This window comes from Panulirus ornatus, chromosome 2 (assembly GCF_036320965.1).
Source record: "Panulirus ornatus isolate Po-2019 chromosome 2, ASM3632096v1, whole genome shotgun sequence".
Lineage (NCBI taxonomy): Eukaryota > Metazoa > Arthropoda > Malacostraca > Decapoda > Palinuridae > Panulirus > Panulirus ornatus.
In genome coordinates this window covers 87,837,801-87,852,485 of record NC_092225.1, presented here as the reverse complement: position 1 = coordinate 87,852,485, position 14,685 = coordinate 87,837,801, and the positions used below count along the sequence as shown (strand labels likewise).

The following is a 14,685-nucleotide window of genomic DNA, read 5'->3' as shown; positions in this document are numbered from 1 at the left end:
ACGACCTCACGTGACCTAATAATCCCCAGAGAAATGAGTTCGGTCAAACTCATTTCTCTGGGGAGAGGCCACAGCTGCCACCAAGACAGGGTATCTGTCGTCAGTGAGGAAAACACTTTGAAGAGCGACTAAGGAGAACAGATTCAGAGGGGATTCACAAGGGCGTGGACTGAGCAGCCTTACAACTAACCTACTCACCAGAGATTTCAGTTCGGGGAGACAGTCGAACAAAAAAAAAAAAATGAATTTCCCAGAAAATCACTGAAAATGTCACAAGGCACAAGAGAGCTAGCTAGCCAGCCGAGACATCTACTCTCGTCTGTGTCTTGTGAAAATGACTATAATCCTATACGCGTGTTCTGAGAACCCGTCGTCCCCCATGTGTAGAAATCCAGCATTGCCGGAAACCGGAGAGAAGGTTGGAAGGAATGCCCAACGATAACCCGAGAACGCCGGGAAAATCCCTTGGTGACGTAAATGCTAAATGTGGCACGGTATCATCCAGCGGGATTGGCTGGCCGGGCCGGGCCGGGCCTGCCGTACACACACCGCCTAGACACGTTATTAAGCACATTACGGCAACATCCCACCATCACCAGCGATGCACCACCACTACGACACCGACACCTCCGGAAGGCATTGATAATGCTGGATGCGCGTAATCTCTCGTGACGAACACTTTTTTCAGAGAAGGCAGCTCCGCCTGGCAGAACACAGCCTGGCTTTACGATACGCATAACCGAGCCCTGTGCGCGCGCGCATACACACACAAACGATAGTCCGCTGTGAAGTGTACGATCTTTGTTTATGACCATTACGTCACAAGCTTACGAAAGATTACACATCATGTTGTTTTACCCATCCACTCCTCCCACGCATCTAGCTATCATCCCCACCACTACCACCCAGCGAATCACAAAAAGCGGGTTCTTCTTGACGATTATAATTCAACTTAAAACAGACAAATAAGCAGGCAAGAGTCTTTCTTTATTCGGACAAATAACCTACTAACATACTCTCATAACAAGACATAATGATCATTTAATAGATCACTATGTACAAGAGATATGAGGGAGACAATGTCGTATATAATAGTTACCACTCGGATATTCTGTTCAACCCAACCACCAACGTGTACACTAATACTGTACAGTGTACAACGTACTGCATTTCAAGATAACATTTGTACTTCAGTAATCTGGACTGGAAAATGAAAGAAAAAAAAGTCGGGTGAAAAATGAAGAATGGAAAGTCATGTATTTTCGTAATACCAGCCACACCGTAAATATACACACCACTCCACTCTGAACAATACGACGAGTCAGGGTATATTATGACAAACAGGCAATGGTGAGCGAGTGGCCCCCTTGTCTTGACGCCCGGAGTCTGGACATCCCAACACCCCCACCCTTCTCGGCGTTTTCTAGCTTGAGGGATGGAGAGAGGGATGGAGCCGACACTCAGGGAGTTCCCTCTTGCTTCCATCGTTAGCTCCAGCACGTGTACACACTAGGGCCAAGCCTCACCGCCCGGCCTGGCTGGCTGTGGAGGGAGAGGGGGTGTGTGAAGGAGAGGTCACACCCAAAACTGGTGATCAGTAAGTGGAACTACGTGATTCCCGGACACTGAGAATCACGACTTTAGGGAAACTGCAGATGAATCTGTGGCGAGTGGAACTACAACTGGTCAGATGAAACAGAGTGTTAGGGAGTGAAACTATAAACTTGTGGCTGAAACTAATAAGTATAGTTGTAATCACGGGCCTCCACCCACCCTAACCCACACCTCCCGTCACCCCCGACCCCCAATCGACAGGGGATATGGCGCGGATGAAACAGACGCTGGGTGAAACAAAAGAATTACTGGAGAAAGTAAATGGTGTGGGGAAAGATGGAAAGGGAGGTGTGTGTGTGTGTGTGTGTGTGTGTGTCAGTGTGTGTGTGTGTGTGTGTGTGTGTGTGTCACAGCCACCGCGGGTCAAACCTCAGGAATTCAGTGTATATCACTGCAGGATGCAGGTGAAGCTGGTCGCGTCTTGCCAAAGGTGTGGGTTACCAACGGTGAAGGTGAGGGTGGCTGCTCGTCGTACTCTCTCTCCTCGTAAAGAACCTGAGACTCGGATCAAGTACCCAGGTGGAATGGCCAACAAGAAGTACTATCACCAGGAAGGACATTCTGTTTCGGCATACATACGGAGCAAAAAGATATGAAAAGGTAGTAAAATACGGCCGGCACGCCAGCTTACCACAGACACAAGCCGCGGTAACACGGACGTGTTGCCATCTCTTGACAAATGGTTACGAAAGGTGTATATCAAGGATTAGGATTTCTGAGAGTCACTTCATATAACCCGTGCGAGGGGGACGTGCGTCCTTGAGCAGCCTCGCCACGCGTTTGAGACAAGCGTCATCGTTTAACCCGAACGTGTGTGTGTGTGTGTGTGTGTGTGTGTGTGTGTGTGTGTGTGTGTGTGTGTGTGTGTGTGTGTTTACCTGTTTCATGGCCACGTAGTAGCGTAGGTGATCCAGGCGAGGTAGGTCGAGGCATCTATTATGTAACGCTGATACCGTGGACACCGACCCCTAGCGAGGGGTCGCACAAGTACGACAGAATGTTATATAGGAACAGACAGACAGACAGACAGACAGACAGACACAAACAGTTACGACAGAACGTAAAATCCAACCTCCGGCCGGAGCTGCAGGCGACGACCGTATTCAAAACGAATGATGCATGAAAATTCTCAAGGGTCTTCAACAATAGCATGATATGCCTGCCAGGCCTACTACACTGGTAGAGGCCACGAGGAAGGCAGGCAGGTCGGCAGCGGGCGCGGTGTGTGTGTGTGTGTGTGTGTGTGTGTGTGTGTGTGTGTATCAGGCTGAGGTGAGGCGTCGCTATCACGGAGGGCGCCGGAGATACTGAGTGTGGGAAACCCAGATAAGAAAGGCGGTGTGGCCAACGTAACTTCACTTGTCTGCCGTACCCTGTGTTGCTGTGTTCGCCACCTCCAGCACCACCCAATGTTGCTGTGTTCGCCTCCTCCAGCACCACCCAATGTTGCTGTGTTCGCCTCCTCCAGCACCACCCAATGTTGCTGTGTTCGCCTCCTCCAGCACCACCCAATGTTGCCGTGTTCGCCTCCTCCAGCACCACCCAATGTTGCTGTGTTCGCCTCCTCCAGCACCACCCAATGTTGCCGTGTTCGCCTCCTCCAGCACCACCCAAATGTTGCTGTGTCCTCACCCAGCACCACCCTGTGTTGCTGTGTATTCACCTCACACCACCCTGTCTTGCTGTGTTCGCCTGCTGCACCACCCTGGGTTGATGTGTGCTCACCCTACACCACCCTGTATTGCTGTGTCCTCACCGCACACTACACGTATCATCACCCATCCTTGTCGCTCTCTCGACCGTTCTTCATACACTGGCTCCTTTGCTGTGTCCGCTCCTCACGCCACTACCTGCTCCAGACTGTGCGACGACCAACCCTCACAACGTAGTGGAAAGGTCTGTCACGTGATACTAACCCCCCCCCCCCCACCGACGACCTTTGTGCACACGACAGGACCAACCCTGGGTATGCCTGTGTACCTTGACCTGAGCTTTAAGTATCAGTGTGTGTGTGTGTGTGTGTGTGTGTGTGTGTGTGTGTGTGTGTGTGTGTGTGTGTGTGTGTGTGAAACACGACAGGAGGGGAGGAGAGGCGGTTCCACGTGAAAGGAACCGACACAAAGGTGAGGGAGGGGTAGAGGGAGGGGGCCAATCTTGCTGGGGGAGGGAACCAGGTCGCCGGTGTTTCAGGGTGGGACTTTCCAATACTTTGTTTATCATCGTTCGAATGGATCTAGCACCTCCCCCCCTCCCCTCCCCTACTCACATTTCCTCCTCCCTCCCCATCAGATAACGACCATCCCCCCCTTCTCCCCGTGATCTATAAACTCCGCAGTAACTTCATTCGGCTTGGAACTAATCTATACTTTTTTCTGTTATAAGTAAAGGAAAGAAGTGCATTATCTTCCTCACATTAAGCCAACGAATCCTAGGAACCATTTAGACCAGTGATTGTTAATGACACTCGACAGTGTATGCTCTGACGTCTGTTATCGGCACAAGTACCAGGGACCCTGGAATTACCGCTTGTAACCTTCTGTCATGGCTTCAAATGTCATCCGGCTGACTGAGGCGTCGCGTCACACTTTAACATACCGGGCACCTGAGTGACGCTAGTTGCGCTGGTGCCTCTCGGAAGCACCGTCACAGATCACCGTTCAGGCACCGCCCTGGTCGTGGTCCTTGTGTCCACCATCCTCAATATTTCACTGGGAGGACATTTCTTGTCGTCTGATCCTCCTTATTGTCATCTGCTCACATTTCCCTGACGCAGGATCTCTCCCCTGCCCTTGCGCCCCTGATGTGTGAGCCGCCGTCGTGCCTCCGTACCATCACGTGAACCGTGCCGTGCCGTGCCGTCCCGTGTTGCTATATCTCCCGACCTCCAACGTCCCATACACCTCCTCGACCTCCAACCTTCCAGTCACCTCCCTCGGCCTCCTACTTGGTGACGTATCCCGGCCCATCATCCTGATCCCAAGAAGGTTTTCCTGCCTCGCGTTATCTTCCTCTACTCATGAAGACCTCGCCTTCGTCTCTGCCGCCCTGGAAACCCCTGTTCTTTCCTTCCGAACCAGGGAGAACTTTCCTCGTCTCCAGCAACCTAAACAGCGGCGACCTTCCTTAGTCTCCAAGCATCCCTAAAACACGTCGACTTTTCTCAGCTACGGAGACCTATCCCTGATTCTCCATGCACACTGGTATTCGTCCTCCAGCACGTTGGAACTCGTCCTCCAGCGCAATGGTACTCGTCCTCCAGCACACTGGTACTCGTCCTCCAGTACACCGGTACTCGGCCTCCAGCGTCCTTGTTCGGCTTCCAGCGTCCAGAATCCGCGACGACCTTCTCCGGCCTCCAGCACCCCAAACTGCGGCGACCTTCCCCGGCCTCCAGCGTCTTAAAGCTGCAGTGGCCGTCGCCTGCCCCAGGTACACTTGCACCGGAACCATCGATCGATCGGGCGGCCAACGCTCCTCCGTCTGCATCCCAGGCGGACCGCACGCGCACACTGTCCCCGCCGGCCACGCTAATCTCACCTCTCCCCACGGTCTACCCACGACCCATAATGACCCAGACGCCGCCACAACTCCCGCCAACGACCACCACTTGTGGACCCCAACAGTCAACAAAGGACCCGAAAGATTTGGCGAAATACCGTCAGAGTCGAGCTTGGTCTTGGGCGACGAGACGCCACTACCGCCGCCGCTGGGTACTGTTAGGCGGAGGTGCTGTTGGTGGCGTGTAGATCATGCGGCCTTGGGTGGTGGGCTGGGGAACCTGGTGGTGGTGGCCATCACACCGACCCACCCCCCTTCCACACACACACACACACACACACACACACACAGACAACTGTCAATGTGGACATGGAATATGTAATCCCGGCCCTATTCTGGAAACCCCGCGCCGACCGCACCTTCACCGCCAGCGCGGGAATCCCGCCCAGGCCAACCGCTCACGCTCGACCGTACGACTAACGTGTGTGGTGTTCACTTAACACTAACAGGTTGACGGACGTGTGCAGCACCACCGCCAGTAGCAACACCTTGAACTGCGCACATTTTTTTTTCCACTTCCACACTGGAGAATAAATAAAAAACCTCGACCAGTGTTATTTGTCCAGACTGCTAGACGAAGTGAATTTTTTTTTAGAAGAAAATGTAAGATATAAGCAGCGAGCCACGTGTTGCAGCAAGACATATTGCAAGACACGTGTTCCAGCAAGACATATTATGTTCCAGTAACTTCCCCTCCCCTCCCACATCTCTCCTGCGTTATGGAACAGGGAAACACTTCCGTCCAGAAGCCTCCACAAATGAATGACAGCATAAGGCTTCCTGGAGCACAACTAGAACGGAATATGATTAACCCAGAAAGAGAGATAATGAGATAAAAAAAAACTATATCACCAAATATGTAAATGTACGTGGCAAGGTTCTAGCAGAGGGACCAATGACCTATGGATGGGGGAAGGATAGGTGGAACACTGGACGATGACCTTTGGCTGTGGGGAGGATAGGTGGAACACTGGACGATGACCTTTGGATGGGGGAGGATAGGTGGAACACTGGACGATGACCTTTGGATGGGGGAGGATAGGTGGAACACTGGACGATGACCTCTGGACGGGGGAGGATAGGTGGAACACTGGACGATGACCTTTGGATGAGGGGAGGATATGTGGAACACTGGACGATGACCTTTGGATGGGGGAGGATAGGTGGAACACTGGACGATGACCTTTGGATGAGGGGAGGATAGGTGGAACACTGGACGATGACCTTTGGATGAGGGGAGGATATGTGGAACACTGGACGATGACCTTTGGATGAGGGGAGGATATGTGGAACACTGGACGATGACCTTTGGATGAGGGGAGGATATGTGGAACACTGGACGATGACCTTTGGATGAGGGGAGGATATGTGGAACACTAGACGATGACCTTTGGATGGGGGAGTGGGGAGGTCAGGTGGTTCCAACAGGGAGCACCCGTGTCTAATGCATGTAGCAGCAACATCTACTTGCTCCCATTACTATCCACACTACCGTAATCCTCTCTCTCTCTCTCTCTCTCTCTCTCTCTCTCTCTCTCTCTCGTGTGTGGTGAGCACTACGAGGAAGCCCTACCACTCCGTGTCAAGATCACCTGCTCGGTACCCGTCGACAGTTACTATCATTTCGATAAGCTTAAGCTTGTCTTTGCGTGATTCTTTTTTTCTTTCTTTTTTTTTTCTTCCACTTGGTTACGGCGTTCCCCCCGCGGGGCGTCCGGTGTAGTAGTGCCGTGAGTGGCCGCGGGTCTGCTGGCTGCAAAGCTTGGCAACTCGTCTACGGACCAGCATGTGTGTGTGTGTGTGTGTGTGTGTGGGGGGGGGGGGGGATGAGGAGGGAGGGAGGGACGTCCTGGCCACCTCTGGCAACGCTGCCACGTTTTCGTACCCCCGGGGCTTCAGCAGATGACTCAATAATGTAAATAAACGTTAGACTCATAACAACGTCGTGCCCACTCCAGAATTTTCCTGGAGTTGTAACACGGCCGCCATGCAGACGTGCACATGAACGGTGGGTTCTCCTCACCGGGGAGGTGTGTGTGTGTGTGTGTGTGTGTGTGTGTGTTGGGGGGGTGGACGTCAGGCAGCAGCTACCGGTGCCTCGCTCCACACACACACACACACACACACACACACACACACACACAGCCCCACCGTTACTAACAAAATCACAATTGTTTTCACGAGAAAATAAAAAAAAATAATAATATTCGTTCTGATTTGTTTTGGACTGGATGGTCATGTTCTTTATGTCTGGGACCGTCATAACATTATTCATAAACCAGTCGTGTTTTTTTCTTCGTCATGGCCATTCTCTCTCTCTCTCTCTCTCTCTCTCTCTCTCTCTCTCTCTCTCTCTCTCTCTCTCTCTCTCTCTCTAATCCCAGGAGCTTGGCCATGTCGTTTGTCACATGATCTTCACACATGCATAATCTAAAGGAATAAAATACCATCCTCTAAAGAGTTTGCTGTGGCACTTGACATTCGTTTGGGGGGATTAAGGAAACGGCTGTTGTCCTGGCACTACTAACTGCTCTGGCTGGCAAGTGCCTTCAGCACGACACGTGTTGAGAGGCGAGGAGGGTGGCACGGGAGGCGTCATGCAGCCAGCACGGGTGTATGGTACCATGGGAGAGGCGGCCACCCCTCCGCCTTCAGACGGTACCTCACCCTCACATCACCTCCCGTACCTGCCATTCCCATCTGCATCCCCCGTGCTCCACAATCTCCTCCGCCCCTCACAGTTATAGTTATTCACATCATATGATAGAGACCAAAAAAAAAATATCTTTTTGTTATTATATATATAGAGTGGTATGGGGAGAGAGAGGCGAGAGCTGGCAGAACTCCCGGGCAGGTGGCCAACAGGTGGCATGACCTCGCCCATCTGACCCTCGAGGGCAGGACGGCAAACTCCCACGGGCACTTCTGCTGCTGCTGCTGCTGCTTCTTATTCTTCTGCTCCCCCCCAAGACCTGTGAGACCTGGGACAGCTGCATGACAGCTGCAGCCCTGACACCGCCGAGGTCATGCCCGACACACGAGGTTACGTCGCCTCCCCCAGTGGCCCACTGACACACTGAGCTGAGGGTGAACACTTGTCCTTGATCATCTGAACCGAGAGGTCGGTCTCCCGTCAGCCAGCAACCACCAGGCGGAGGCTGCAAGCCCTCAGCGAACAACAGCCCGACCGACAGCCACAGGCAGAGATATGGAAGTCGAAGTCCCCTCTAGCTTCTTTGTGCACGGTCCATCCCGCTAGACTGTAGAGATATGACTATGATCTGGGCGAGAAATCAACGTCTTCCATCCTCTTGAGGAAACCAGAAATGACCTCTCTCTCTCTCTCTCTCTCTCTCTCTCTCTCTCTCTCTCTCTCTCTCTCTCTCTCTCTCTCTCTCTCTCTCTCTCTCGCACTTCAGGGTCCCTCAACAGTCCCCAAGAACGGGACATACTGTGCTAAGAGTAGGATTCGATGGGGGGAGTGTGGCTAGAGGAGGGAGGCGCCAGAGGAGCCAGGTTTTGCTGGGATTCCCGGATGGGCCCGTCACAGCACACCAGCCTCACCGCTGATGTAAACACTGGTCGACGCCAGCAGCTGCACCCTGGCCGCTCCCGCTTTTGCCTGTGCCTCCCACCACGGCGTCGCCGAAACACGGAAGCGGACGGTGAAAAGAACAGTTCGCTACAACGAAAGACGAAGAAACGAAAACAAGGGACAGTGGAGAAACTGAAAACTGGATGAAGAGGTGAACAGAAAACAGTACCCATGTCTCAGTGTTATCTGGCGGTGATCTGATGGTGTCGCCCCCGTATACGTGTCTTAATCCAGATACTGGACATGTTACTGACCGTCTTTTTGACCTCCATCAGACAAGGAGGGAGACGACTGAGCCAGTACAGTGAATCACAACCAGCTGCCAACATGCAGGTCTGGTATAGCTATCACGTGTTGTGGTAGCTCATGAAATTGCGAAGGAAGGGGCGAAGGAAGATGAAGGAGACATCTCGTGGAGTGTTTGTCGTCATGGAGGAGTGAGCGGGGAGCATTGAAGGAAATTATAACCAAGGACAAGTGGATGATGATAAATTCACTGAAATTTACAAGAAGTAACGGGAAAATGACAAGTGTAACAGATACATGGAAAAAGAAGATAAGAGTGATCTCATCGTGGCATAGAGAACGAGCGATGGAGTACAACAAACGCAGTACTTGGGTGATTATGTGCAGCTCGGAAGTCAGATGGGAAGTGAGGCGAGAAACTACAAGGTGGGGGGAGTCGGACGGGATATGATAGGAGGGTTTGGGGAGGGACAGGCAGGCCTCCAAGGGTTGGTCGGTCCAGCAGCAGGAAACTGAACGAGTGGAGTAGAGGCCCTGGAAGACGAGGAGGTGACCAGAGGGTAGACAGGTTGCCTGGTGAACGCGAGGGGAGGAGGATGGTATGAAGTGGAGGGATGCTGATGGACGTGAGGGTGGAAAAAGGGTAGTTGTGGTGTGGGCTAGGATGAAGTGGGGGTGGTGGGTGGTGAGGGAAGGCTGAGGAAAGGGCACGAGAGGGAGCGGCACAGACTGAGACCTGAGCCTGGAAATCCCGAGTAGCGGTTGTGCCCCACCACCGCCGCCACCACCACCACCAAAGCTCTCTCGACCAATTCTCGTCCTGGGTCCAGAGATGATTATGACGTGACCTCACTCTCCTCTTGTGACCTCCTCCTCCTCCCTAGCTCCGCCTGCGTTTCCTGGTGGCTTGAGGCATGCCTTCTCCTCTACTGTTCTCTCCCTCTCTCTCTCTGTATATATATATCGTCGTCGACATGATTGAAAAAGATGTAGGATGCTACTCCAACTGTCCTCCAGCAGATAACCTCGTCACTGGCCATCGGGTCTTCTGTTATCTGGCTTTCCCAGACACATTCTGTGTTCTGAGATCTCCCTGTGATTTCTCTGCCAATGTCTTTATCATGGAAATGAAAGCAGGATTTTTTTTTTTTTTGTGAGGGGTTGTGAATTCGTCCCTTCTCGCAGTTGTGCTGGAAATCGTTTGGATTGCGATGACGCAAGACGGGATTTTCCACAGATGGAGTAGCGTCATGAACGGTAGACATCCCAGACGGACGCTGAGGACGGCGCGGGACGAGGAAAGTTACAATTATGTTGTGAACACTTGACCAATGGCTGTTTTCGGGCAGCTGCTTCGTCCAGGTGTTTAGCTTGGCCACTTATCTATCGTTCCAGTCAGCTGGTTTCTTCCAGGTGTTTAGCTTGGCCACTTATCTATCGTTCCAGTCAGCTGGTTTCTTCCAGGTGGTTAGCTTGGCCACTTATCTATCGTTCCACTCAGCTGGTTTCTTCCAGGTGGTTAGCTTGGCCACTTATCTATCGTTTCAGTCAGCTGGTTCGTCAAACTGATTCGAACTGTTGGTTCGGTGCCTCAGTTCGCCCAGCAGGGTAGGCTCAGTGGTTCAGCTAGTCGACGCTGATGAGTCTAACCCGACTGGTTTTGTAACTGAGGAAGTCTTGGTTACTTGGCCATCGTGAAGCTTGTGTTACACTGCAGAGGTCACGAGATAACACTCTGAAGCCTGCGTTGCACTGCAGAGATCATGAGACGACACTGTGACCTGTGTGTTGCACTGCAGAGGTCATGGGACTACACTCAGGCCTGTGTGTTGCACTGCAAAAGTCATGGGACGACACTCAGGCCTGTGTATTACACTGTTGGGATCAGGGGGCTGCACTGAGGCCACGGAGGTCGTGGAACAGTTTCAGAAGGGCTTTCGCTCGAACAGTTTTACGCTTCGAATGTTACGTTTTTAACGATAAACCTCTGAACGTTTTCTTATGGCGTCTGTCTTTCTGTCTGTCTGTGTGTTCGCCTGTCAGTGCCCGGGGTGACGGAGGCTCGCTGTTCGGAAATTGTCCCGTGTGCGACAGGTCGGACCAAAATAGATTCTCCAGGCGGTCATGAGCTTCCAGGAGGTTCATGCTTCACTGATGAGCCAATCCGGGCGTCCCAGGTCGGTTGTGCGCGGTGACCCAGGCTGCGTGTGACCTCCCATGGTCACTCGGCCGATAGGAGGATGATCTCACACCTCAGGTGACTCAGGCCCACCTCGCCAGGTGTCACCCACCACCCACACCTGATGCCCACACACCCCCCTCCTCTCCTCCCCTCTCCACATGCCGAGGAACTGACCCGAGTGGTGACCAGTGGAATACTTGCACCCGTCTCACGCCACACTCAGCACACGGGGAAGACGTGCACTACACTCGGATTAATGGTGGAGGTTTTTGACTGGATGGAAACCTTATGGTAAGGTTTTCTATCTTAAGACACTGTCGTAATGCATACGGCGACATGTTTGACGGAGGATGTGTGTGTGTGTGTGTGTGTGTGTGTGTGTGTGTGTGTGTGTGTGAATCACGTTAGCGAGGCTGGTGCACCGGAGGCAGCGTTGGTGGTGGTGTCCGAGCCTGGCACCGACTACATTACAGCTTGGGATCAGCTGCCATGGCTGAAGCCACTGTAAACCATCAGGAGGGTCGTGTGACAGGGGGGTGAGGAGGAGAAGGACGCGTGCGGTGATGAATAGTCATGATGGCGGAGGTGTGGCGAGGGTCACCTGCCACTGTGGTGGGGAGGCGAGGGTCAGGTGGAGGTGGCTGCTAATGCCACACACTCCGGACCACGGTGATCCGACACCGGGAACAAGTAACTGTGGGATGGATCGTGCCAACACCAACCTGACGAAGGAGAGGGATTCATCTACCGCCTTTGAAATGTTGTGGCTCATGGCCGATGATGGTGATGATGACAGAAGCAGTTACTTGATGATTATCAATGGTAAGAAAAGTGTCGTGATCACTCACTGGTCTTCGATCCCGCTTACGATGACTGATAACGAGAGTCGAAGTGAGGGAGGGTCCCTGAGCTAAAGGCGTCGGTGCCAGCGATGGTCCTGGCAGCAGGGGTGGCGGCGGCGCGGCGACTGAGACAGATTACGTATCATAAAAAAAATTATATTAGATAAACTATGGTCCTTCCCTCCCACCTCCGAACGTGCACCCTGTCACCTCCATAATTCCCATGGTTTCTATCCCTCCTCCTCCTTCTCCTGGTTCACCATCCTGTCTCCAGCAGTGTAGGATACTACAACTCCTCTAGAAGCAGACGACCTCTTCACACACTATCTTGTCCTTCCCATATACACTGTGGACTCCATACAACCCCAGCGACTCCACGGACCTCCCGCTCTACCTTGCGACTGGGCTACGTCAGCGTACCAAGTCAGGTACAGAGGTCGTCGTCTCCCGGTATTACTCCGACTGATGACAGACAACAGACGTGCCGGGTCCCTGACGACCCCCCCCCCCCACCCAGCATTCCCTCTGCCTCTACCCTGAAACACCTCGAGATACGTGGGTTGGTTAGAGGGGTATGGAGGGAGCACGACAAATTTGCCGATGTTACCGACACGAGAGAGAGAGAGAGAGAGAGAGAGAGAGAGAGAGAGAGAGAGGATAAACAAACGAGTAACCCTGTATACGGGGGAGAGACAAGAATCGACTGTAGGTGACAGGACGAGAGGACTAAAGGCTGTGGGTGACAGGAACAGTTGCTTTTCTTCCGCGGCCACATCTACAACTAGCCACACAACCCCAGGAAAAGGACCCGTGCCACATAGCTATGTGGTGTGCTAAGCCATGGGAAACACTTCACAAGTCTTTTCGTAATTTTTCTCTAAAACGCTGGATTTTGGTCGTAATCTTTAAAGTTAGAGAGTCACATCTCCACGCGCTTGTCTGACACACTGTGACCTACTGCATATATATATATATATATATATATATATATATATATATATATATATATATATATATATATATATATATCTTTTTCCCTGTGTCATACTGTGTGTTGTCATGCCCGTGACACGTCATTGTTAGGAGAAGGAACCCGAGGGGCGGGCGGACCAGGGGGAGAGGGGAGAGAGGCAGACCTTGGACATCAGGGAGGGAGGAGGAGGAGGAGTCCTACAGCCTAGAGAGAGAGAGAGAGAGAGAGAGAGAGAGAGAGAGAGAGAGAGAGAGAGAGAGAGACAGAGAGAGATCCTGGTGAAACGGACGTGGCGGAGGAACTCGAAGCTTGTAACGGAGACCGAAACATAGGTGTGGGGGCGGAGGAGGAGGAGGAGAGGCAGAGGAGTGTGGTTTGACAGCGTGGAGATAAAGAAACTTGGGAGATGCAGAAACAAAAGCGAACAAGATGATGGCGTAAACGAATTGGAATCCTGAGGGAGAGGGAAAAATGACTGTCATGACAGACAAGCGTAAGACAGCACAAAAAAAAAAAAAAGATGACGTATATCGGGAACAGAAACTTTAGTTGGGGAAAGGAAGAGTGAATGACGGGAGGAGAGAAGAGTGTGTGAGCGACGGGAGGAAGGAGCACCGCACTCCTCCAGCAGGGGTACTTACCGTCGTAGTTGGTGAGGTCAGCGGCGAGGAGGCCGGCAGTGTGTGCCGGCGCGTACGACAGCCTGGCGTTGATGACCTCGGCCACGGTGACAGGCCGGGTCAGCTGGATCACCATGATGATGTCGCCCTGCGCGCACGCCTGGTGGAGGGGCGTGTTGCCGCGGTGATCCCGCGCTACGGGGGACGCCCCGCACACCACCAGGTGGCGCGCCACACCTGCGTCCATCGCCGCCACCGCTAGGTGCAGCGCCGTCTGCAGGAGGAACCAAGAAAATCCATTATTACATGCTTAGTGACGGGGTCAAACAGCAACACTCTGACTTGTACAGGACAGGCTATTGGCAACTGTAACTGATGCAGTTCCTGTCACTATATATAGGATTTGAAGGAAGGGGGAAAGAGAGAGAATAACAAGAAATTTTGAGGAGGTGGAAAACTGCCCACATGAGAGAGAGGCAGATCGTAGCTGTTAGGAAAAACAGTGGGAAGGTAAGAGTTCCAAAGCTTGGCGCTGTAGGGAAAGAATCAGCTATAACAACGACCCACGTGTTGGTGTTCTACTATCATCACGCGGTCTAGCAGGACAGAATAAACATGGGGTGCACACGAGATCTGTGTCGGCGATACCGGCACAAATCACATCTACGGCTGACCCTGAGACACAGCTGGTAACACCCTCACAAGAACACATTTCTCAACTTCCAAAGGTCATCTTGATGGGATTATTCTCATTCCACGGGCTCGGCACACTCTCCCCAACGACATTCCAAGCCTTAGTAGCTGGGAGGACTGGACAACCAACGACTGGGATCACCTGTTTACCTTCTGCTGTGATCTACTCCCAAGTGTTAGCACGTGAGCCCAGCCCGCATTCCTTCCTCCCTCCCTCCCTCCCTAAACACTTGAGGAGTGTCAGATGTCGACAGCATCAGCGCTGAAACATTAAGGCCAGACATTCAGGACGAAGACCTAACTCAACCAGACGTCACCCCCAACCTTAAGTAAACGAGACGTAGTTCGGGTCAGATGGTAAT

General features: G+C 52.5%; 2 protein-coding genes across 4 annotated transcripts in view; one reads left to right on the top strand and one right to left on the bottom strand.

Annotated features, from left to right (window-relative positions):
• The window catches only part of LOC139758017 (uncharacterized), a 335,410-nt gene that overhangs the window by 16,945 nt on the left and 303,780 nt on the right, over positions 1–14,685 (top strand). The gene's annotated exons all lie outside the window — the stretch shown is intronic.
• LOC139758006 (NF-kappa-B inhibitor cactus-like) overlaps positions 1–14,685 on the bottom strand; it is a 57,887-nt gene that overhangs the window by 23,743 nt on the left and 19,459 nt on the right. For both annotated transcript variants that reach the window (XM_071679006.1, XM_071678997.1), the window contains exon 3: positions 13,652–13,904. In XM_071679006.1, coding sequence (XP_071535107.1) covers positions 13,652–13,904 — 253 coding nt within the window. The remainder of the gene's footprint in view (positions 1–13,651; positions 13,905–14,685) is intronic.